Source organism: Ranitomeya variabilis, chromosome 2 (genome assembly GCF_051348905.1).
Source record: "Ranitomeya variabilis isolate aRanVar5 chromosome 2, aRanVar5.hap1, whole genome shotgun sequence".
NCBI lineage: Eukaryota > Metazoa > Chordata > Amphibia > Anura > Dendrobatidae > Ranitomeya > Ranitomeya variabilis.
Window position 1 is genome coordinate 720702522 of NC_135233.1, and position 23997 is coordinate 720726518.

Here is a 23997-nt window from a genome sequence, read left to right on the forward strand (position 1 = left end):
CTCACATGTGGAGCAGGTCAGGATGGTGTTTCAGGTTTTGCGTGAGAATGCTTTGTTTGTTAAAGGCTCAAAGTGTCTCTTTGGAGTACAGAAGGTTCCCTTTTTGGGGTTTATTTTTTCCCCTTCTGCTGTGGAGATGGACCCAGTCAAGGTCCGAGCTATTCATGAGTGGACTCAACCCACGTCAGTTAAGAGTCTTCAGAAGTTCTTGGGTTTTGCTAACTTCTACCGTCGTTTTATCGCTAATTTTTCTAGCGTTGTTAAACCTTTGACGGATATGACCAAGAAAGGTTCTGATGTTGCTAACTGGGCTCCTGCAGCCGTGGAGGCGTTCCAAGAGTTGAAGCGCCGGTTTACTTCGGCGCCTGTTTTGTGCCAGCCTGATGTCTCACTTCCCTTTCAGGTCGAAGTGGATGCTTCTGAGATTGGGGCAGGGGCCGTTTTGTCATAGAGAGGCCCTGGTTGCTCGGTAATGAGACCATGTGCTTTCTTCTCTAGGAAGTTTTCGCCTGCTGAGCGGAATTATGATGTTGGCAATCGGGAGTTACTGGCCATGAAGTGGGCATTTGAGGAGTGGCGTCATTGGCTCGAGGGTGCTAAGCATCGTGTGGTGGTCTTGACTGATCACAAAAATTTTATGTATCTCGAGTCTGCTAAACGCCTGAATCCTAGACAGGCCCGCTGGTCATTGTTTTTCTCCCGTTTTGATTTTGTGGTCTCGTATTTACCAGGTTCAAAGAATGTGATGGCTGATGCTCTTTCAAGGAGCTTTGTGCCTGACTCTCCTGGAGTCGCAGAACCTGTTGGTATTCTTAAAGAGGGAGTTATTTTGTCAGCCATTTCTCCTGATTTGTGACGCGTGTTGCAGAGATTTCAGGCTGGTAGACCTGACTCTTGTCCACCTGACAGACTGTTTGTTCCTGATAAGTGGACCAGCAGAGTCATTTCCGAGGTTCATTCCTCGGTGTTGGCAGGTCATCCGGGAATTTTTGGCACCAGAGATCTGGTGGCTAGGTCCTTTTGGTGGCCTTCCTTGTCACGGGATGTGCGGTCATTTGTGCAGTCCTGTGGCACTTGTGCTCGAGCTAAGCCTTGCTGTTCTCGTGCCAGCGGGTTGCTCTTGCCCTTGCCTGTCCCGAAGAGGCCTTGGACACACATTTCCATGGATTTCATTTCTGATCTCCCGGTGTCTCAGGGTATGTCTGTCATCTGCGTGGTATGTGATCGCTTCTCGAAAATGGTCCATTTGGTGCCTTTGCCTAAGCTGCCTTCCTCTTCCGATCTGGTTCCTGTGTTCCTTCAGAATGTGGTTCGTTTACACGGCATTCCTGAGAATATTGTGTCTGACAGAGGATCCCAGTTTGTTTCCAGGTTCTGGCGATCCTTTTGTGCTAGGATGGGCATTGATTTGTCGTTCTCGTCTGCCTTTCATCCTCAGACTAATGGACAAACGGAGCGAACTAATCAGACTCTGGAGGCTTATTTGACGTGTTTTGTTTCGGCAGATCTGGATGATTGGGTGACCTTCTTGCCGTTGGCTGAGTTTGCCCTTAATAATCGGGCTAGTTCCGCTACTTTGGTTTCGCCATTTTTCTGCAACTCTGGTTTCCATCCTCGTTTTTCCTCGGGACATGTGGAGCCTTCTGACTGTCCTGGGGTAGATTCTGTGGTGGATAGGTTGCAGCAGATCTGGAATCATGTGGTGGACAACTTAAAATTGTCACAGCAGTTTTGCCAACCGCCGCCGCGGTGTGGGTCCCCGACTTCGTGTTGGGGATTTGGTGTGGCTGTCTTCTCGATTTGTTCCTATGAAGGTCTCCTCTCCTAAATTTAAGCCTCGCTTCATCGGTCCTTACAAGATATTGGAAATCCTTAATCCAGTGTCCTTTCGCTTGGATCTTCCGGTTTCGTTTGCCATTCACAACGTGTTCCATAGGTCTTTATTGCGACGCTACGTTGTGCCTGTGGTTCCTTCTGCTGAGCCTCCTGCTCCGGTGTTGGTTGAGGGCGAGTTGGAGTACGTGGTTGAGAAGATCTTGGATTCTCGTCTCTCCAGACGGAGGCGTCAGTATTTGGTCAAGTGGAAGGGCTAAGGTCAGGAGGATAATTCCTGGGTGGTTGCCTCTGATGTGCATGCGGCCGATTTAGTTCGTGCCTTTCACGCTGCTCATCCTGATCGCCCTGGTGGTCTTGGTGAGGGTTCGGTGACCCCTCCTTAAGGGGGGGGTACTGTTGTGAATTAGACTTTTTGGCTCCCTCTTGTGGTTACTAGTGATATGACTCTGGGATTTTCTTCCCTCAGTTTGCACCCAGCTGGGTCGTTAGTTCAGGGGTGTTGCTATATAAACCTCCTGGATCCTTAGTCCAGTGCCTGGCATCGTTGTAATCAGACACATTCTGTTTGCTCCTATCTGCTGGTCCTGGTTCGTGCAAAACTAAGCTAAGTCCTGCTTCTTTGTTTTTTGGGTTATTTGCTTGCTCTCATTTTTGTCCAGCTTGTACTAAATGTCATTCCTGACCTTGCTGGAAGCTCTAGGGGGCTGGTGTTCTCCCCCCGGGCCGTTAGACGGTTCGGGGGTTCTTGAATTTCCAGTGTGGATATTTTTGATAGGGTTTTTGCTGACCATATAAGTTATCTTTCTATATTCTGCTATTAGCTAGTGGGCCTCTCTTTGCTAAATACCTAGCTCATTCTTATGTTTGTCTTTTCCTCTTACCTCACCGTTATTATTTGTTGGGGGCTTGTATCCAACTTTTGGGGTCTATTCTCTGGAGGCAAGAAAGGTCTTTCTTTTCCCTTCTAGGGTTAGTTAGTTCTCCGGCTGGCGCGAGACGTCTAGAATCAACGTAGGCACGTTCCCCGGCTGCTGGTATTTGTGGTGCTAGGATTAGATATATGGTCAGCCCAGTTACCACTGCCCTATGAGCTGGTTTTCTGTGTTTGCAGACTTAGCAATTATTCCTGAGACCCTCTGCCATTGGGGTCATAACAGTATGCCAGGACCAACATTGAATGTTTAATGCATTGCAGAAATGGGATAATAAGAAAGGAAATTCTGAGTTTTTTTTTTTTTTTTCTTTCCTCTCTTCCTCCCCTTTACCTTTGAGTGGCTTGTGCTTGCTGCAGACATGAATGTCCAGACCTTGATTACAAGTGTAAACCAGCTGGCAGCTCGTGTGCAGGGCATACAAGATTTTGTTACCAGTAGTCCTATGTCTGAACCTAAAATACCTATTCCGGAATTATTTTCTGGAGACCGATTTAGGTTTAGGAATTTCATGAATAATTGTAAATTGTTTCTTTCTCTGAGACCCCGTTCATCTGGAGATTCAGCTCAGCAAGTTAAAATTGTTATTTCTTTTTTACGGGGCGACCCTCAGGATTGGGCTTTCTCCCTAGCGCCAGGAGATCCGGCATTGGCAAATATTGATGCGTTTTTTCTGGCGCTCGGATTGCTTTACGAGGAACCCAATCTTGAAATTCAGGCAGAAAAAGCCTTGCTGGCTATTTCTCAGGGCCAGGATGAAGCTGAAGTGTATTGCCAAAAATTTCGGAAATGGTCCGTGCTTACTCAGTGGAATGAGTGTGCTCTGGCCGCAAATTTCAGAAATGGCCTTTCTGAGGCCATTAAGAATGTGATGGTGGGTTTCCCCATTCCTACAAATCTGAATGATTCTATGGCGCTGGCTATTCAAATTGACCGGCGTTTGCGGGAGCGCAAAACCGCTAATCCTCTGGAGGTGTTGTCTGAACAAACACCTGATTTAATGCAATGTGATAGAATTCAGACTAGAAATGAGCGGAAAAATCATAGACGTCAGAATGGGTTGTGTTTTTACTGTGGTGATTCTACACATGTTATATCAGCATGCTCTAGACATCTAACAAGGGTTGTTAGTCCTGTCGCCATTGGTAATTTGCAACCTAAATTTATTTTGTCTGTGACTTTGATTTGCTCTTTGTCTTCTTACCCTGTTATGGCGTTTGTGGATTCAGGTGCTGCCCTGAGTCTTATGGATCTGTCATTTGCCAAGCGCTGTGGTTTTGTTCTTGAACCGTTGGTAAATCCTATTCCTCTTAGAGGTATTGATGCTACGCCATTGGCGGAAAATAAACCGCAGTTTTGGACGCAGGTGACCATGTGCATGACTCCTGAACATCGGGAGGTGATTCGTTTTCTTGTTCTGCATAAAATGCATGATTTGGTCGTTTTGGGTCTGCCATGGTTACAAACCCACAATCCAGTCTTGGATTGGAAGGCAATGTCTGTGTCAAGTTGGGGCTGTCAGGGAATTCATGCTGATTCCCCGCCGGTGTCTATTGCTTCCTCTACTCCTTCGGAAGTTCCTGAGTATTTGTCTGATTATCAGGATGTATTCAGCGAGTCCAGATCCAGTGCTCTGCCTCCTCATAGGGACTGTGACTGTGCCATAGATTTGATTCCAGGTAGTAAATTTCCCAAGGGAAGATTATTTAATCTGTCTGTACCTGAGCATGCCACAATGCGTTCGTATATCAAGGAGTCTCTGGAGAAGGGGCATATCCATCCTTCCTCTTCCCCTCTTGGTGCGGGATTCTTTTTTGTGGCCAAGAAGGATGGATCTTTGAGACCTTGTATTGACTATCGGCTTCTGAATAAAATCACTGTTAAATTTCAGTATCCTTTGCCTCTGTTGTCGGACTTGTTTGCCCGGATTAAAGGTGCCAAGTGGTTCACCAAGATAGATCTTCGTGGTGCGTACAACCTTGTGCGCATTAAGCAAGGAGATGAATGGAAGACTGCATTTAATACGCCCGAAGGTCATTTTGAGTACTTGGTGATGCCTTTTGGGCTCTCTAATGCTCCCTCAGTGTTTCAGTCCTTTATGCATGATATTTTCTGGAAGTATCTGGATAAATTTATGATTGTTTATCTGGATGATATTCTGGTTTTCTCTGAAGATTGGGACTCACATGTGGAGCAGGTCAGGATGGTGTTTCAGGTTTTGCGTGAGAATGCTTTGTTTGTTAAAGGCTCAAAGTGTCTCTTTGGAGTACAGAAGGTTCCCTTTTTGGGGTTTATTTTTTCCCCTTCTGCTGTGGAGATGGACCCAGTCAAGGTCCGAGCTATTCATGAGTGGACTCAACCCACGTCAGTTAAGAGTCTTCAGAAGTTCTTGGGTTTTGCTAACTTCTACCGTCGTTTTATCGCTAATTTTTCTAGCGTTGTTAAACCTTTGACGGATATGACCAAGAAAGGTTCTGATGTTGCTAACTGGGCTCCTGCAGCCGTGGAGGCGTTCCAAGAGTTGAAGCGCCGGTTTACTTCGGCGCCTGTTTTGTGCCAGCCTGATGTCTCACTTCCCTTTCAGGTTGAAGTGGATGCTTCTGAGATTGGGGCAGGGGCCGTTTTGTCACAGAGAGGCCCTGGTTGCTCGGTAATGAGACCATGTGCTTTCTTCTCTAGGAAGTTTTCGCCTGCTGAGCGGAATTATGATGTTGGCAATCGGGAGTTACTGGCCATGAAGTGGGCATTTGAGGAGTGGCGTCATTGGCTCGAGGGTGCTAAGCATCGTGTGGTGGTCTTGACTGATCACAAAAATTTTATGTATCTCGAGTCTGCTAAACGCCTGAATCCTAGACAGGCCCGCTGGTCATTGTTTTTCTCCCGTTTTGACTTTGTGGTCTCGTATTTACCAGGTTCAAAGAATGTGAAGGCTGATGCTCTTTCAAGGAGCTTTGTGCCTGACTCTCTTGGAGTCGCAGAACCTGTTGGTATTCTTAAAGAGGGAGTTATTTTGTCAGCCATTTCTCCTGATTTGCGACGCGTGTTGCAGAGATTTCAGGCTGGTAGACCTGACTCTTGTCCACCTGACAGACTGTTTGTTCCTGATAAGTGGACCAGCAGAGTCATTTCCGAGGTTCATTCCTCGGTGTTGGCAGGTCATCCGGGAATTTTTGGCACCAGAGATCTGGTGGCTAGGTCCTTTTGGTGGCCTTCCTTGTCACGGGATGTGCGGTCATTTGTGCAGTCCTGTGGCACTTGTGCTCGAGCTAAGCCTTGCTGTTCTCGTGCCAGCGGGTTGCTCTTGCCCTTGCCTGTCCCGAAGAGGCCTTGGACACACATTTCCATGGATTTCATTTCTGATCTCCCGGTGTCTCAGGGTATGTCTGTCATCTGCGTGGTATGTGATCGCTTCTCGAAAATGGTCCATTTGGTGCCTTTGCCTAAGCTGCCTTCCTCTTCCGATCTGGTTCCTGTGTTCCTTCAGAATGTGGTTCGTTTACACGGCATTCCTGAGAATATTGTGTCTGATAGAGGATCCCAGTTTGTTTCCAGGTTCTGGCGATCCTTTTGTGCTAGGATGGGCATTGATTTGTCGTTCTCGTCTGCCTTTCATCCTCAGACTAATGGACAAACGGAGCGAACTAATCAGACTCTGGAGGCTTATTTGACGTGTTTTGTTTCGGCAGATCTGGATGATTGGGTGACCTTCTTGCCGTTGGCTGAGTTTGCCCTTAATAATCGGGCTAGTTCCGCTACTTTGGTTTCGCCATTTTTCTGCAACTCTGGTTTCCATCCTCGTTTTTCCTCGGGACATGTGGAGCCTTCTGACTGTCCTGGGGTAGATTCTGTGGTGGATAGGTTGCAGCAGATCTGGAATCATGTGGTGGACAACTTAAAATTGTCACAGGAGAAGGCTCAGCGTTTTGCCAACCGCCGCCGCGGTGTGGGTCCCCGACTTCGTGTTGGGGATTTGGTGTGGCTGTCTTCTCGATTTGTTCCTATGAAGGTCTCCTCTCCTAAATTTAAGCCTCGCTTCATCGGTCCTTACAAGATATTGGAAATCCTTAATCCAGTGTCCTTTCGCTTGGATCTTCCGGTTTCGTTTGCCATTCACAACGTGTTCCATAGGTCTTTATTGCGACGCTACGTTGTGCCTGTGGTTCCTTCTGCTGAGCCTCCTGCTCCGGTGTTGGTTGAGGGCGAGTTGGAGTACGTGGTTGAGAAGATCTTGGATTCTCGTCTCTCCAGACGGAGGCTTCAGTATTTGGTCAAGTGGAAGGGCTATGGTCAGGAGGATAATTCCTGGGTGGTTGCCTCTGATGTGCATGCGGCCGATTTAGTTCGTGCCTTTCACGCTGCTCATCCTGATCGCCCTGGTGGTCTTGGTGAGGGTTCGGTGACCCCTCCTTAAGGAGGGGGTACTGTTGTGAATTAGACTTTTTGGCTCCCTCTTGTGGTTACTAGTGATATGACTCTGGGATTTTCTTCCCTCAGTTTGCACCCAGCTGGGTCGTTAGTTCAGGGGTGTTGCTATATAAACCTCCTGGATCCTTAGTCCAGTGCCTGGCATTTTTGTAATCAGACACATTCTGTTTGCTCCTATCTGCTGGTCCTGGTTCGTGCAAAACTAAGCTAAGTCCTGCTTCTTTGTTTTTTGGGTTATTTGCTTGCTCTCATTTTTGTCCAGCTTGTACTAAATGTCATTCCTGACCTTGCTGGAAGCTCTAGGGGGCTGGGTTTCTCCCCCCGGGCCGTTAGACGGTTCGGGGGTTCTTGAATTTCCAGTGTGGATATTTTTGATAGGGTTTTTGCTGACCATATAAGTTATCTTTCTATATTCTGCTATTAGCTAGTGGGCCTCTCTTTGCTAAATACCTAGCTCATTCTTATGTTTGTCTTTTCCTCTTACCTCACCGTTATTATTTGTTGGGGGCTTGTATCCAACTTTTGGGGTCTATTCTCTGGAGGCAAGAAAGGTCTTTCTTTTCCCTTCTAGGGTTAGTTAGTTCTCCGGCTGGCGCGAGACGTCTAGAATCAACGTAGGCACGTTCCCCGGCTGCTGGTATTTGTGGTGCTAGGATTAGATATATGGTCAGCCCAGTTACCACTGCCCTATGAGCTGGTTTTCTATGTTTGCAGACTTAGCAATTATTCCTGAGACCCTCTGCCATTGGGGTCATAACAGTTTGGGACCACCAGAAGTCTTCCTAGACCTGGCTGTCCAGCCAAACTTAGCAATCATGGGAGAAGAGCCTTGGTAAGAGAGGTAAAGAAGAACCCAAATATCACTGTGGCTGAGGTCCAGAGATGCAGTAGAGAGATGAGAGAAAGTTCCACAAAGTCAACTATCACTGCAGTTCTCCACCAATCAGGCCTTTGTGGCAGAGTGGCAAGACGGAAGCCTCTCCTCAGTGCAAGACATATGAAAGCCCGCATAGAGTTTGATTAAAAACACATGAAGGACTCCCAGACTATGAGAAATAAAATTCTCTGGTCTGATGAGACAAAGATAGACCTTTATGGTGATTATTCTAAGCGGTATGTGTGAAGAAAACCAGGCACTGCTCATCACCTGCCCAATACAATCCAAACAGTGAAACATGGTGGCAGCATCATGGTATGGGGGTGTTTTTAAGCTGCAGGGCCAGGACTACTGGTTGTCATTGAAGGAAACATGAATGTAACCAAGTACAGAGATATCCTGGATGAAAACCTCTTCCAGAGTGCTTTGGACCTCAGACTTGGTCGAAGGTTCACCTTCCAACAAGACAATGACCGTAACAGACAGCTAAAATAACAAAGGAGTGGCTTCAGAACAATTCTGTGACCATTCTTGACTGGCCCAGCCAGAGCCCTGACCTAAACCCAATTGAGCATCTCTGGAGAGACTTGGAAATGGCTGTCCAGCAACGTTCACCATGCAACCTAACGGAGCTGGAGAGCATCTGCAAGGAAAAATGGCAGAGAATCCCCAAATCCAGGTGTGAAAAATTTGTGGCATCATTCCCAAGAAGACTCATGGCTGTACTAGCTCAAAAGGGTGCTTCTACTGAATGCTGAGCTAAGGGTCTGAATACTTATGACATGTGATATTTCAATTTTTCTTTTTTAATAAATTTGCAAAAATTAGTACATTTCTCTTTTTTTTCCGGTCAAGAAGGGGTGCAGAGTGTACATTAATGAGAAAAAAATGAACTTTGTTTCACTGAAGCCATTTGGTAAATTCAACAAAGAGTGAAAAATTTAAAGGGGTCTAAATGCTTTTCGTAACCACTGTATGAAGTATCGGTCGATATTTTGGCCAAGATATGCAAACTCCCAACTCGCATCAAGGGTCCTACCACTTGAGAGTTCTAACACTAAACTTAAAAGCAAAGCCACAAAAAGAGGAATAAAAATCCTCTAAAAAACATTTTTGGCCTTGTAAACTAGGGTATTTTGCACTTGTTTTGCTGCCATCTTTAGTACATGGGTTTGCTGCATCCAGAGAGTGCATTAGTTCAGAGACCTGGACAGGTTAACACTGCTGCCCCCTTTTTGGCTGTATTAATTGTTCAATTTTTTGGAGGATTTTTATTCCTCTTTTTGTGGCTTTGTTTTTAAGTTTAATAATTGGGTTTCATCAGCATAAGAGGTGATACTAGAAATTAATTGAGATGAGAACAGTGTCCTTGAAGCCTATAGAGCAAAACATAGTGAGGAGGAGCTGGTGATACACAGTGTCAAAAGCTGCAGAGAGATACAGGAGAATCAGCAGACAGCAGTAACAAATTAGGTTTAGCGGTTAATAGATCATTAGATACTTTAGTAAGGGTAATTTCAGTAGAGTGTAAAGAGCGGAAACCCGATTCTAAAGGATCAAAAAGAAAGTATTCTCAGAGATAGCATATTAGATGACAGTGGACAAGTGTTCCAGGAGTTTAGAAATGAAGGGAAGATTAGAAACAGGTCTGCAGTTAGCAGTGTGTTCTGGTCGAGGAGTGCTTTTTTAAGTAAACGACATGTTTGAATGAAGACGGAAATATACCGAAAGAAAGCGAGAGGTTAAATATTTTAGTAAGGTAGGTGGTGATAACGGAGTAGAGAGACTATAGGAGATATGAGGGAATGGAGTGCGGATTATTAATTGGGGTATTAAAGTCCCCCCATAATGAGAGTGGGATTGTCACAGGATAAAAAGTGTGGAAGCCAGATCGCAAAGTGACCCAGGAACTGGTTGGTTTTGCCTGGGGGGGCGATACATAATTATCACTCACAGGAAGAAGGATTTGAACAGTCTGATAATGTGGACTTCAAAGGAAGGAAACATAAGTGAGGGTACTGGGGGGATAACCTGGAAAGCACATTGTGAGGAAAGGAACAGACCCACACCTCCACTTTGTCTGCTCTCAGGTCTGGGTGTATGTCAAAATTGTAGTCCACCATACAAAACAGCAGCAGTGGCATTGGTGTCCGACTGCTGAATTCAGGTTTCAGCGAGAGCCAGAAGGTTAAGGGAATTGGAAAGTAAAAAGTTTAGGGGAGTTTTTTACGTGTTGACTGCGAGTTCCAGAGTGTACAATTAAAAGAGGCAGGAGAAGGCAAGCACTGAATGCCAATAAAATTAGCAGGGATGTGCAGCAGGAAGAGAGTTACAAATACTACTCGAAGGGTTAGGGAAGATGTTGTCAGCAACTCGGAGGAGAAAAAAGAGAAAGAGCAGATGGTTTCATGATTTATGGAAGTGGTTATTTTATTTTTTATGCATTGTAAGGTGGTAGTGGATGGTTTAGAGTGAATGAAAAATGTCAGTAGAGCCTGAGAGTTGTACATGGGAGAGTTGAGAAGAGAGGGACTGATGTAGAGAGAGTGCACCGAATGTATAAGAAAGCTATGGTTTTCTAATATCTAAATATGCTTTTCAGGACTATGGGCTGGACACTGATCTGTATAAGAAGTGAGGGTGATCAATGAGTGGAACAGGCTACCACGAGAGGGGGTAAGTCCTCGTTCAATGGAAGTCTTCAAACAGAGGCTGGACTGTTGTGAATTAGACTTTTTGGCTCCCTCTTGTGGTTACTAGTGATATTACTCTGGGAGTTTCTTCCCTCAGTTTGCACCCACCTGGGCCGTTAGTCCAGGGGTGTTGCTATATAAACTTCCTGGATCCTTAGTCCAGTGCCTGGCATCGTTGTAATCAGATCCTTTCTGTTTGCTCCTATCTGCTGGTCCCGGTTCGTGCTAAATTAAGCTAAGTCCTGCTTCTTTGTTTTTTGGGTTATTTGTTTGCTCTCATTTTTGTCCAGCTTGTACTAAATGTGATTCCTGACCTTGCTGGAAGCTCTAGGGGGCTGGTGTTCTCCCCCCGGGCCGTTAGACGGTTCGGGGGTTCTTGAATTTCCAGCGTGGATATTTTTGATAGGGTTTTTGCTGACCATATAAGTTATCTTACTATATTCTGCTATTAGCTAGTGGGCCTCTCTTTGCTAAATACCTAGCTCATTCTTACGTTTGTCTTTTCCTCTTACCTCACCGTTATTATTTGTTGGGGGCTTGTATCCAACTTTTGGGGTCTTTTCTCTGGAGGCAAGAAAGGTCTTTCTTTTCCCTTCTAGGGTTAGTTAGTTCTCCGGCTGGCGCGAGACGTCTAGAATCAACGTAGGCACGTTCCCCGGCTGCTGGTATTTGTGGTGCTAGGATTAGATATATGGTCAGCCCAGTTACCACTGCCCTATGAGCTGGTTTTTGTGTTTGCAGACTTAGTAAATATTTCTGAGACCCTCTGCCATTGGGGTCATAACACTGGACAGACATCTATCTGAGATGGTTTAGTGAATCCTGCATTGAGCAGGGGGTTGGACAGGATGACCCTTGAGGTCCCTTCCAACTCTATGATTCTAGTGTATTTATTTGTGGTGGGTGCTGGCAATGTCGTAGACTTCCAGATCAGAAGCTCTGGGCGATGCAGGCTCAATCCAGCCATTGATAGTAGAGCCACAAAGCCTATCAATTAAGGGTGTGTTATGTCCAGTAAGGGTAATCAGCTTTCTGCTGTGACCAATTGGAAAAGACCTCCAACACCTACATAAACTCAGTGCCAGTTATAGTTTATACTTGCTCAGGTTCACTCACGTTATTCAGTATTTGTTCAGCCTATTTGATGGATGTTTCTGAACTTTGTGTTTAAACTATTTTTCTGCCAGATGATGCTTTTCCTGTCTCTAACCTTCTAGGATAGATGCAGTTTTCTGATCAACCTCTGCCATCTCACTTCATCGGCCTGCAGCAACTCTGTGGACCCAAACCAGGGGCTCCTGTGTAAGTCTAAATCACTGAATTCAATGACGTGTCATTTATTAAGGTGCATGATGTTGTTTTCTTTCACTGAAGGTTTTATCACTAGGTAATTATCATTGTCAGCTCGAATGTGCACATCTCCTCCTGTGATAAGCAGCTCACTGTCAATAGACTATGTACACAAAGAGCCTGGTGTGGATGGTGTTCGTTTTCTCAGCTCTGTTGTATTCCACATCTAAAAACTCTGGATGTGTCAGAACTGCTGCACCCAGTACTTAGTGATACAATCTTGTACTTTACCTACATCATGGAAGGAAGCTTGTGGGAAACGTGTGCTGGAGTGAGGGGTGGCAGAAGCATTCTCATCATGAACTCGGGTCAGTGACTTTTTCCATTACCTTTCTTTTCCTCTAGTATTTGCACAGTTTTTCACTGTCTTTTTTTTACACTGATCAGCACTAATGATGAGCGAATATACTCGTTACTCGAGATTTCTCGAGCACGCTCGGGGGTCCTCTGAGTATTTTTTAGTGCTCAGGGATTTAGTTTTCATCGCCGCAGCTGAATGATTTACATCTGTTAGCCAGCTTGATTACATGTGGGGATTCCCTAGCAACCAGGCAACCCCCACATGTACTTATGCTGGCTAACAGATGTAAATCATTCAGCTGCGGCAATAAAAACTAAATCTCTGAGCACTAACAAATACTCGGAGGACACCCGAGCGTGCTCGGGAAACCTCGAGTAATGAGTATATTCACTCATCACTAATCAGCACATGTACAGTACGTGATATATTTATATTTTATAGGTTTCCAATTCTAATTACCATACATATCTTTCCTGTTCACTTGCACTTTATGTATAATATTAGGACACTTGATCATTTATGGTTCATGCTGTCTATGTTTCCCTGCTTCCATCTTTTATTTCTGCTTTTATTCTTGTTTTATATGTTTTATACCTTGAGTTAGTCTGTCACTTGGTGTCTTATTAGTAAAGTATTTAATTTGCTATTTATGCCTGTTTTTTGGTTATTCATTGCATGTTATTATTGCATGATGCATTATAGTTTTCATTAATCCAAAGTAAGAGTTTATTATTATTACAGATTTGAAACACTTTTCATATGAGAATAATTGACTTTTAACCCCTTCGTGACATGCGCCGTACTAGTACGGCGCTGCCGGCACTGCATTAGTGCCAGCCGCAGTACTAGTACGGCGCCCCGATCACCGCGGTCTCACGCTGAGCGCCGCGGTGATCGGGTGCGGGTGTCAGCTGTATATGACAGCTGACACCCCGCAGCAATGCCCACGATCGGCGCTGTCGCCGATCGCGGGCATTTAACCCCTCTGATGCCGCTGTCAATAGTGACAGCGGCATAGAGGGGGATCGCGCAGGGACGGGGGCTCCCTGCGCTCTCCCACCGGAGCAACGCGATGAGATCGCGCTGCTCCGGTGACCTGGAAGGAGTCCCCGGATCCAAGATGGCCGCGGGACTCCTTCCGGGTCATAAGATGACCCTGCTTGCCGGCGTCTGCTGAGAATCCTCATAGCAGGCGCCGGCAAGCCTCTGTTACGTGCCTGTCACATCGGTGATCAGACCGAGTGCTATGCACACGGTCTGATCACCGATCTGTGATGTCCCCTCCTGGGACAAAGTAAAAAAGTAAAAAAAAAATTTTTCCAAATGTGTAAAAAAAAAAAAAAAAAAAATTCCTAAATAAAGAAAAAAAAAATAAATATATTCCCATAAATACATTTCTTTATCTAAATAAAAAAAACACCACACAATAAAAGTACACATATTTAGTATCGCCGCGTCCGTAACAACCCCACCTATAAAACTATATCACTAGTTAACCCCTTCAGTGAACACCGTAAAAAAAAAAAAAAAAAACGAGGCAAAAAACAACGCTTTATTCTCATACCGCCAAACAAAAAGTGGAATAACACGCGATCAAAAAGACGGATATAAATAACCATGGTACCGCTGAAAACGTCATCTTGTCCCGCAAAAAAAAAGCCGCTATACAGCATCATCAGCAGAAAAATAAAAAAGTTATAGCTCTCAGAATAAAGCGATGCAAAAACAATTATTTTTTATATAAAATAGTTTTTATTGTGTAAAAGCGCCAAAACATAAAAAAATTATATAAATGAGTTATCGCTGTAATCGTACTGACCCGAAGAATAAAACTGCTTTATCCTTTTTACCAAACGCGGAACGGTATAAACGCCCCCCCTAAAAGAATTTCAGGAATTGCTGGTTTTTGTTCATTCCGCCTCCCAAAAATCGGAATAAAAAGCGATCAAAAAATGTCATGTACCCGAAAATGGTACGAGCAAAAACCTCAACTCGTCCCGCAAAAAACAAGATCTCACATGACTCTGTGGACCAAAATATGGAAAAATTATAGCTCTCAAAATGTGGTAACGCAAAAACTATTGTTTGCAATAAAAAGCGTCTTTTAGTGTGTGACGGCTGCCAACCATAAAAATCCGCCCAAAAAATGCTATATAAGTAAATCAAATCCCCCTTCATCACCCCCTTAGTTAGGAAAAATAATAAAATTTTAAAAAATATATTTATTTCCATTTTCCCGTTAGGCTACTTTCACACTAGCGTCGGTACGGGGCCGTCGCGCTGCGTCGGCCCGACATACCGACGCATACTGTGCAAGCGCCGCACAACGGGGGCAGCGGATGCTGTTTTTCCACGCATCCGCTGCCCCATTGTGAGGTGCGGGGAGGTGGGGGCGGAGTTCCAGCCGCGCATGCGCGGTCGGAAATGGTGGACCGTCGGCACAAAAAAAGTTACATGTAACGTTTGTTGCTGCCGGCTGTCCGCCACAACACGACGCAACCGTCGCACGACGCTTGCGACGTGTGTCAATACGTCGCTAATGTTAGTCTATGGGGAAAAAACACATCCTGCAGATGACTTTGCAGGATGCGTTTTTTCGCCAAAACGACGCATTGCGACGTATGCAAAAAAACGCTAGTGTGAAAGTAGCGCTAGGGTTAGGACTAGGGTTAGGGTTGGGGTTAGGGTTTCAGTTAGAATTGGGGAGTTTTCACTGTTTAGGCACATCAGGGGCTCTCCAAACGCGACATGGCGTCCGATCTCAACGCGTTTGTTTGCGTTAAAAACGCATGCGTTTTTATAGAAAAAAAACAGAACACACTGAAAAGTCACCCACCACCATCAAGGTGATAAAGGGATCCAAACCCTAACCCTAACCCTACCCCTAACTCATCCCTAACCGTTTAATGAACATTTTCTGACAGTCATAGTGCCACGTATTTCAGTGCCACGTATTTCAGTGCCACGTATTTCAGTGCCACGTATTTCAGTGCCACGTATTTCAGTGCCACGATATTTCAGTGCCACGATATTTCAGTGCCACGTATTTAAGTGCCACGGTATTTCAGTGAAATACGTGGCACTGAAATATCGTGGCATTTACGTGAAATACGTGGCACTTAAATACGTGGCACTTAAATACGTGGCACTTAAATACGTGGCACTTAAATACGTGGCACTTAAATACGTGGCACTTATATACGTGGCACTTAAATATCGTGGCATGTACATGAAATACGTGGCACTTATATACGTGGCACTTATATACGTGGCACTTATATACGTGGCACTTATATACGTGGCACTTATATACGTGGCCACTGAAATATCGTGGCACTTATATACGTATATACGTATATACGTATATAAACGTATTTCAGTGCCACGTATTTCAGTGCCACGTATTTCAGGTTAGGGGTAGGGTAAGGGGTAGGGTTAGGGTTTTTTGGTTTTTTCTTGTTTTCTTGTGTTTTTCTATAAAAACGCATGCGTCTAAAAAAACGCATGCGTTTTACCGCGATTACATGCGTTTTTTCACACATGCGTTTTAAAAAAAAACGCAAGTGTGAAACCAGCCTTATCCTTGGGAAAATAAAAACATGGGGGCTAAAATATAATTTTCGTGGAAAAAAATATATTTTTTATTTTCGCGGCTCTGCGTTATAAACTGTAGTGAAGCACTTGGGGGTTCAAAGTTCTCACAACACATCTAGATAAGTTCCGTGGGGGGTCTAGTTTCCAATATGGGGTCACTTGTGGGGGGTTTCTACTGTTTAGGTACATCAGGGACTCTGCAAATGCAACATGACACCTGCAGACCAATCCATCTAAGTCTGCATTTCAAACGGCGCTCCTTCCCTTCCGAGCTCTGCCGTGCGCCCAAACAGTGGTTTATCCCCATATATGAAGTATCAGCGTACTCAGGACAAATTGGACAACAACTTTTGTTGTACAATTTCTCCTGTTACCCTTGGGAAAATAAAAATGTGGGGGCTAAAATATAATTTTCGTGGAAAAAAATATATTTTTTATTTTCGCGGCTCTGCGTTATAAACTGTAGTGAAGCACTTGGGGGTTCAAAGTTCTCACAACACATCTAGATAAGTTCCGTGGGGGGTCTAGTTTCCAATATGGGGTCACTTGTGGGGGGTTTCTACTGTTTAGGTACATCAGGGGCTCTGCAAATGCAACATGACACCTGCAGACCAATCCATCTAAGTCTGCATTTCAAACGGCGCTCCTTCCCTTCCGAGCTCTGCCGTGCGCCCAAACAGTGGTTTATCCCCATATATGAAGTATCAGCGTACTCAGGACAAATTGGACAACAACTTTTGTTGTCCAATTTCTCCTGTTACCCTTGGGAAAATAAAAATGTGGGGGCTAAAATATAATTTTCGTGGAAAAAAAAAATTCTTTTATTTTCATGGCTCTGCGTGATAAACTGTAGTGAAACACTTGTTGGTTCAAAGTTCTCACAACACATCTAGATAAGTTCCGTGGGGGGTCTAGTTTCCAATATGGGGTCACTTGTGGGGGGTTTCTACTGTTTAGGTACATCAGGGGCTCTGCAAATGCAACATGACACCTGCAGACCAATCCATCTAAGTCTGCATTTCAAACGGCGCTCCTTCCCTTCCGAGCTCTGCCGTGCGCCCAAACAGTGGTTTATCCCCATATATGAAGTATCAGCGTACTCAGGACAAATTGGACAACAACTTTTGTTGTCCAATTTCTCCTGTTACCCTTGGGAAAATAAAAATGTGGGGGCTAAAATATAATTTTCGTGGAAAAAAAAAATTCTTTTATTTTCATGGCTCTGCGTGATAAACTGTAGTGAAACACTTGTTGGTTCAAAGTTCTCACAACACATCTAGATAAGTTCCGTGGGGGGTCTAGTTTCCAATATGGGGTCACTTGTGGGGGGTTTCTACTGTTTAGGTACATCAGGGGCTCTGCAAATGCAACATGACACCTGCAGACCAATCCATCTAAGTCTGCATTTCAAACGGCGCTCCTTCCCTTCCGAGCTCTGCCGTGCGCCCAAACAGTGGTTCCCCCCAATGTATGGGGTATCAGCGTACTCAGGACAAATTGGACAATAACTTTTGTGGTCCAATTTCTCCTGTTACCCTTGGGGGAAAAAAAATTGCGGGCTAAAACATCATTTTGTGGAAAGAAAAAATGATTTTTTGATTTTCACAGCGCTACATTCTAAACTTTAGTGAAACAACTGGGGGTTAAAAGTGCTCACCACACATCTAAATAAGTTCCTTAGGGGGTCTTCTTTCCAAAATGGTGTCACTTGTGGGGGTTTCCACTGTTTAGGCACGTCAGGGGCTCTCCAAACACGACATGGGTTCCGATCTCAATTCCAGCCAATTTTGCATTGAAAAGTCAAATGGCGCTCCTTCCCTTCCGAGCTCTGCCATGCACCCAAACAGTGGTTTATCCCCATATATGAAGTATCAGCGTACTCAGGACAAATTGCACAACAACTTTTGGCATCCAATTTATCCTGCTACCCTTGGGAAAATAAAAAATTTGGGGCAAAAAGATCATTTTTTGTGAAAATTAATATTAATTTTTTTTTACGGCTCTACATTATAAACTTCTGTGAAGCACTTGGATGTTCAAAGTGCTCACCACACATCTAGATAAGTTCCTTAGGGGGTCTTCTTTCCAAAATGGTGTCACTTGTGGGGGTTTCCACTGTTTAGGCACGTCAGGGGCTCTCCAAACACGACATGGGTTCCGATCTCAATTCCAGCCAATTTTGCATTGAAAAGTCAAATGGCGCTCCTTCCCTTCCGAGCTCTGCCATGCGCCCAAACAGTGGTTTATCCCCATATATGAAGTATCAGCGTACTCAGGACAAATTGCACAACAACTTTTGGCATCCAATTTATCCTGCTACCCTTGGGAAAATAAAAAATTTGGGGCAAAAAGATCATTTTTTGTGAAAATTAATATTAATTTTTTTTTACGGCTCTACATTATAAACTTCTGTGAAGCACTTGGAGGTTCAAAGTGCTCACCACACATCTAGATAAATTCCTTAGGGGGTCTTCTTTCCAAAATGGTGTCACTTGTGGGGGTTTCCACTGTTTAGGCACGTCAGGGGCTCTCCAAACACGACATGGGTTCCGATCTCAATTCCAGCCAATTTTGCATTGAAAAGTCAAATGGCGCTCCTTCCCTTCCGAGCTCTGCCATGCGCCCAAACAGTGGTTTACCCCCACATATGGGGTATCAGCGTACTCAGGACAAATTGCACAACAACTTTTGGGGTCCAATTTATCCTGCTACCCTTGGGAAAATAAAAAATTTGGGGCAAAAAGATCATTTTCTGTGAAAATTAATATTAATTTTTTTTACGGCTCTACATTATAAACTTCTGTGAAGCACTTGGAGGTTCAAAGTGCTCACCACACATCTAGATTAGTTCCTTAGAGGGTCTACTTTCCAAAATGGTGTCACTTGTGGGGGTTTCCACTGTTTAGGCACGTCAGGGGCTCTCCAATCGCGACATGGGCTCCGATCTCAATTCCAGCAAATCTTGCATTGAAAAGTCAAATGGCGCTCCTTCCCTTCCGAGCTCTGCCATGTGCCCAATCAATGGTTTACCCCAACATGTGGGGTATCGGCGTACTCAGGACAAATTGTACAACGACTTTTTTGGTCCAATTTCTCCTGTTACCCTTGGTAAAATAAAACAAATTGGATCTGAAGTAAAAATTTTGTGAAAAAAAAGTTAAATGTTCAATTTTTTTTAAACATTCCAAAAATTCCTGTGAAGCACCTGAAGGGTTAATAAACTTTTTGAATGTGGTTTAGAGTACCTTGAGGGGTGCAGTTTTTAGAATGGTGTCACTTTTGGACATTTTCTGTCATATAGACCCCTCAAAGTCACTTCAAGTGTGAGGTGGTCCGTAAAAAAAATGGTTTTGCAAATTTTGTTGCAAAAATGAGAAATCGCTGGTCAACTTTTAACCCTTATAACTCCCTAACAAAAAAAAATTATGTTTCCAAAATTGTGCTGATGTAAAGCAGACATGTGGGAAATGTTGTTTATTAACTATATTATGTGATATAACTCTCTAATTTAAGGGCATAAAAACGAAAAATTTGAAAATTGCTAAATTTTCATAATTTTCGACAAATTTCTGTTTTTTTCACAAATAAATGCAAGTCATATCGAAGAAGTTTTACCACTATCATAAAGTACAATATGTCACGAGAAAACAATCTCAGAATCACCAGGATCCGTTGAAGCGTTTCAGAGTTATGACCTCATAAAGTGACAGTGGTCAGAATTGTAAAAATTGGCCGTGTCACTTAGGTGAAAACAGGCTTTGGGGTGAAGGGGTTAAAGACCAAACTTTATTATTATTATTATTATTTTTATTATTTTGTCATTGTGTTACAATAGTCTCATTTCCTTGCTGTTATTATAATCACCTCGTGCCGAGTGGTATCCAGAAGTATTCCATATTGTCGGTGCTTCAGTTATGTCTAAGAATAAGGGCATCTAAATTGAATGGGCCATGGAATTTTCAGTTTAGCTCTATTGCTTGACAAGATCAATAACAGCATTTATTTATTAACAGAAGTTAACTTTTTGGAACTGTCTCTCCGTATCTATGGACACTTTGGCAGCGTATCAAGGTAATTTGAAATAACTGTGCTCATAAAAAAGTCATCAAATAGGGATGAGAAACATATTACAAGTAGGAACCTTTATAACAATAGAATTAATGCTTGAATGACACTAACACCACATATTTTGTCAATTGTGTTAAAAGCAAAGATACAGAACAATGTACTTCAGAAACAGAAACAATGGGAATGTTGTTTGCCATAAAGAGAATAATTTCTGCTTGAATTAAAAAGACAAATCAATGGCATATAACCACTCTGACATTAAAGTGGAAAAAATCCAAATGATATACATGGGTATAAGCCAACCTTTCATTTTACTAATATGATTCAATTGCGTTCTCTTTAATATGATATAGGAGTAGATAAGTAATGTAATACCTCCTTCTGGTGCATGGAGCGTAAGTGAGATTGTAATTCCCTTGGCCCAATATGTGTACGGAGTAACTGCAAAGTCAAATTCTGTGTATGGATCCAGTCCTTTTACAGTAAAGAAGGTTTCAGCAAATGTTTCATGTGTAAGACAGTTTTCATATCTGGTTATGATTTCCTAAAAATGAAAGACATTAATAATCATATATTATTGGTATGATCAGTTGTACACTCATTGTAATGAAATAAGTTTTGAATAGAACATTCTTCAATTGTATAGACAATGGGCATTGTGTGATCAATACAGTAGGAGGGTAATTGATATATGGTACTAAAGAGCTGGCTGGCAAATCTTAGCTTGTGAGTGGAGCGCCCCCAGACGCAGGGCCGCGGGGTACTCGGTACCGGGCCTCTCTGTCTCGGTCTTGGGGTTGTCACGGTGGCTAGACCCGGTCCGTGACCCTGCTAAGGGGCGTCCAATGAAAGATGAGATGATGGTGCGTGGTGTAGGTCGCGATGAATAACGAGGACACAGGGTTGCAGTCTCTTTACCTCTTTACTGAAGGCTTCAGGATCCGCAATCCAGCGTACTGCTAACAGGGCTGGCTGAGACCGGCCGGTCCGAAGGCACATCCAGAGTTCCCTTTGCAGGTGGAAATCAGTGCCTACCTTCTAGCGCCTGTGTGTTGTAGTACTTCCCTGCTGAGCACCACGGGATAGTCCTCACAACTGTTGTGTCTGTTTCTGATGTTCTTTCTCACAACTCGTATCTGTTCTGATGTTCTTCTCCGTCCCCCAGATGATATGGATAGGACGCACCCGTATGACGGGTAGGCCTGGAGTTCTTCCGGGACCCTAGCGTCGCCCCTCTCCCACAATTGCCTCCTATGTCTGCTTAGGTGATTTAGGTGAGACAGCCAACCTATAATTAACTGTCCTGCCGCTGTTTGAAGTAATGCTTGGAGCTTAATACTTCCTCGGCGTTCCAGCCACCGGCTACGCGCCTCAGTAGGATGTTGCCGATCTTGGGGCACGACTCCTACTGGTTCTATCTCCTTTTTGCTGTGATCTCATTTCTCACTTCTCCACAATAAACCTCGCTTCTTGTCCTTACTTGAGATACCGTCGCAATGTAGTGCAGGCGCGGTTCCTTAACGCTCTGTCTTGTCCCCAGTTTTACCAGATTGTGAGGAGTGGCCTAATACATAGTACTCTTTGCTCCCCCTGGAGGCCAGACTGTGAAGTGTATTGGTGTCTGTGATACCTGGTCAGGTGAACTCCTTAAGTGCCATCGGACATACCATCACTCCCCTTAGTGGCAGAGCAACAGTACCGCAACGACTAAGACTCTGGGGCGCTGAATGAGCTATTCACAAATCATTGGCCCTCGGATTGAGGTGGACCATCTTTAGCTGTGTTATAATGCCCCACATCCTGAGCCCCTTCCTGGTATAATGTCCCTCATGCTGGGCCCCTTCCTGGTATAATGTCCCCCATCCTGGTCCCCTTCCTGGTATCATGTCGCCCCATCCTGGGCCACTTCCTGGTATAATGTCCCCCAATCCTGGACCCCTTCCTGGTATAATGTCCCCCATCCTGGACCCTTTCCAGTAATAATGTCCACTATCCTGAGCCCCTTCCTGTTATAATGTCCTCTATCCTGAGCCTCTTCCTGTTATAATGTCCCCTGTTTTGCCACTCATGACCAACACATTTGAAAAAAAAAATCTTCGTACCTTCCCCCTTTATCAAAACGTGCAGCTGGTGCAGAGGCCGCAGCTGACTTTGCCATGACAGCCTACAAGCCAACATCATAGGTAGCATGTATTGCAGTGCAGGGAGCCGGCGGGTCTCTGCAATGCAATATATTTCATCTGAATATGCGTCCTCAGACCCTCTACTCACCTGGCCCATGCTGCCCCTGGTACCAATGTGATAAATCACTCTGCAGGGGGAATTTTGTTTATGGCAATTACAGTTGATGTTAAAGATTCTGCTTAATTTTTTCATGCATAACTCATGAAATAAAGCTATGATTTTTTTTAAGAACAAAAAAAGGTAAGCAACAGGAATATTGAATTTCTAGCATTACTCTATAAATCTTTGAGATGATTTCAGTCTATATCTCATAGTCACCTATTTTCTGCCTTAGGTGAAGGAACTTATTATAAAACAACCTATTTTTGCTCACGGATAAACGATCTCATGAATTGCATGTTTATGATTGCACAAGTCTAACATTGCTATTTATTGCCTTTGTGCAAGTTCCAAATATATAGCTTAAGCATGGGTTTCTATAGGTGTAAATTCACATAAGCAGTGTTCAATACAGTTTTTTTCCCTGTTGATAGAGAGTAGAGATGAGAGAGCACTAAAACGCTCGGGTGCTTGTTGATCAAACCAAGCAATTTCTAATATTCGCATGCTTGATTCGAGTAACGAGTATAATGGGAGTCTATGGAAAAGCTGAGTTATTTTCCAGCAGATTCTACAAAGAGGTCCACCCCTAGAAACAGGGGCGGACACTGACAGCTTGTGCAAGAAATGTGTCGGGGCCTCCCAGCTTTTATGGCAACAAAACTACACATACCCACATGGTCAAAATTGTTGATACCCTTCGTTTAATGACAGAAAAACCCACAATGGTCACAGAAATAACTTGAATCTTACAAAAATAATAATAAATACAAGATCTATGAATTATACAGCAAAAAAAGGACATTGCTTTTCAACCATACTTCCACAGAATAAAAAAAAAATAAAACTCAAGAAATAGGCCAGGACAGAAATGATGGTACTCCTGAAAATAATGTGACAAAAGGGACATGTTAAATCAAAGCCACCTGTTGGAAGTAGCGATCCTACAAGTCACAATCAACCCTTTAACGAGTCGTGCAATATGACTTAGGATAAAAGCCAAATCAGTATCTCAATTCGCAGACACGGTGTTTCGGGCTGTTGGCCCTCGTCAGTGCGAAGCATGAGAACTGATTTGGCTAGGTGAGAGGCTCTTGACTCTGGCTCAACAGGTGGTGCTATAGAGTTTAAGTCCTCTTTTTCTCAGAAGAGGCAATTTGCATATTAAATTTCCCAGAGGAGCATTGCACGGCGAATAAGCCTCCTTACCTTGACAAGCCAGCTGGTATGTCACTCTCCATAAGGAAGAAAAAAGACAAGGCGCCCCCAATGTGTCACTCTGTTTAAAAAACACACATACAGTCCTTTGTAGGGAATGTGCTCACCTATTGGTGTTGTGAACCAGGGTCACAACTCCCAAGACGGCATAATCGTAGCAGCAGGTCTCCACAAGAATCCAAAGGGATGCTGGAGGTAATAGTCTTAGGCGAACTGAAGACCGCGCACACGAGGTAGATTTAAGGTGGTTTATTGAAGCCTACGCGTTTCAAGAGCTATCTTGCTCTCTTCTTCAGGGCATATAGTGACTATATGCCCTGAAGAAGAGAGCAAGATAGCTCTTGAAACGCGTAGGCTTCAATAAACCACCTTAAATCTACCTCGTGTGCGCGGTCTTCAGTTCGCCTAAGACTATTACTC

The 23997-nt window shown here is 44.0% G+C and overlaps 1 protein-coding gene across 1 annotated transcript in view; it reads right to left on the bottom strand.

The window, feature by feature from the left end:
- Window positions 1-23997, bottom strand: part of ROS1 (ROS proto-oncogene 1, receptor tyrosine kinase) — a 367389-nt gene that overhangs the window by 231475 nt on the left and 111917 nt on the right. Inside the window, exon 18 of the mRNA XM_077281692.1 lies at window positions 20452-20620. Coding sequence (XP_077137807.1) covers window positions 20452-20620 — 169 coding nt within the window. The remainder of the gene's footprint in view (window positions 1-20451; window positions 20621-23997) is intronic.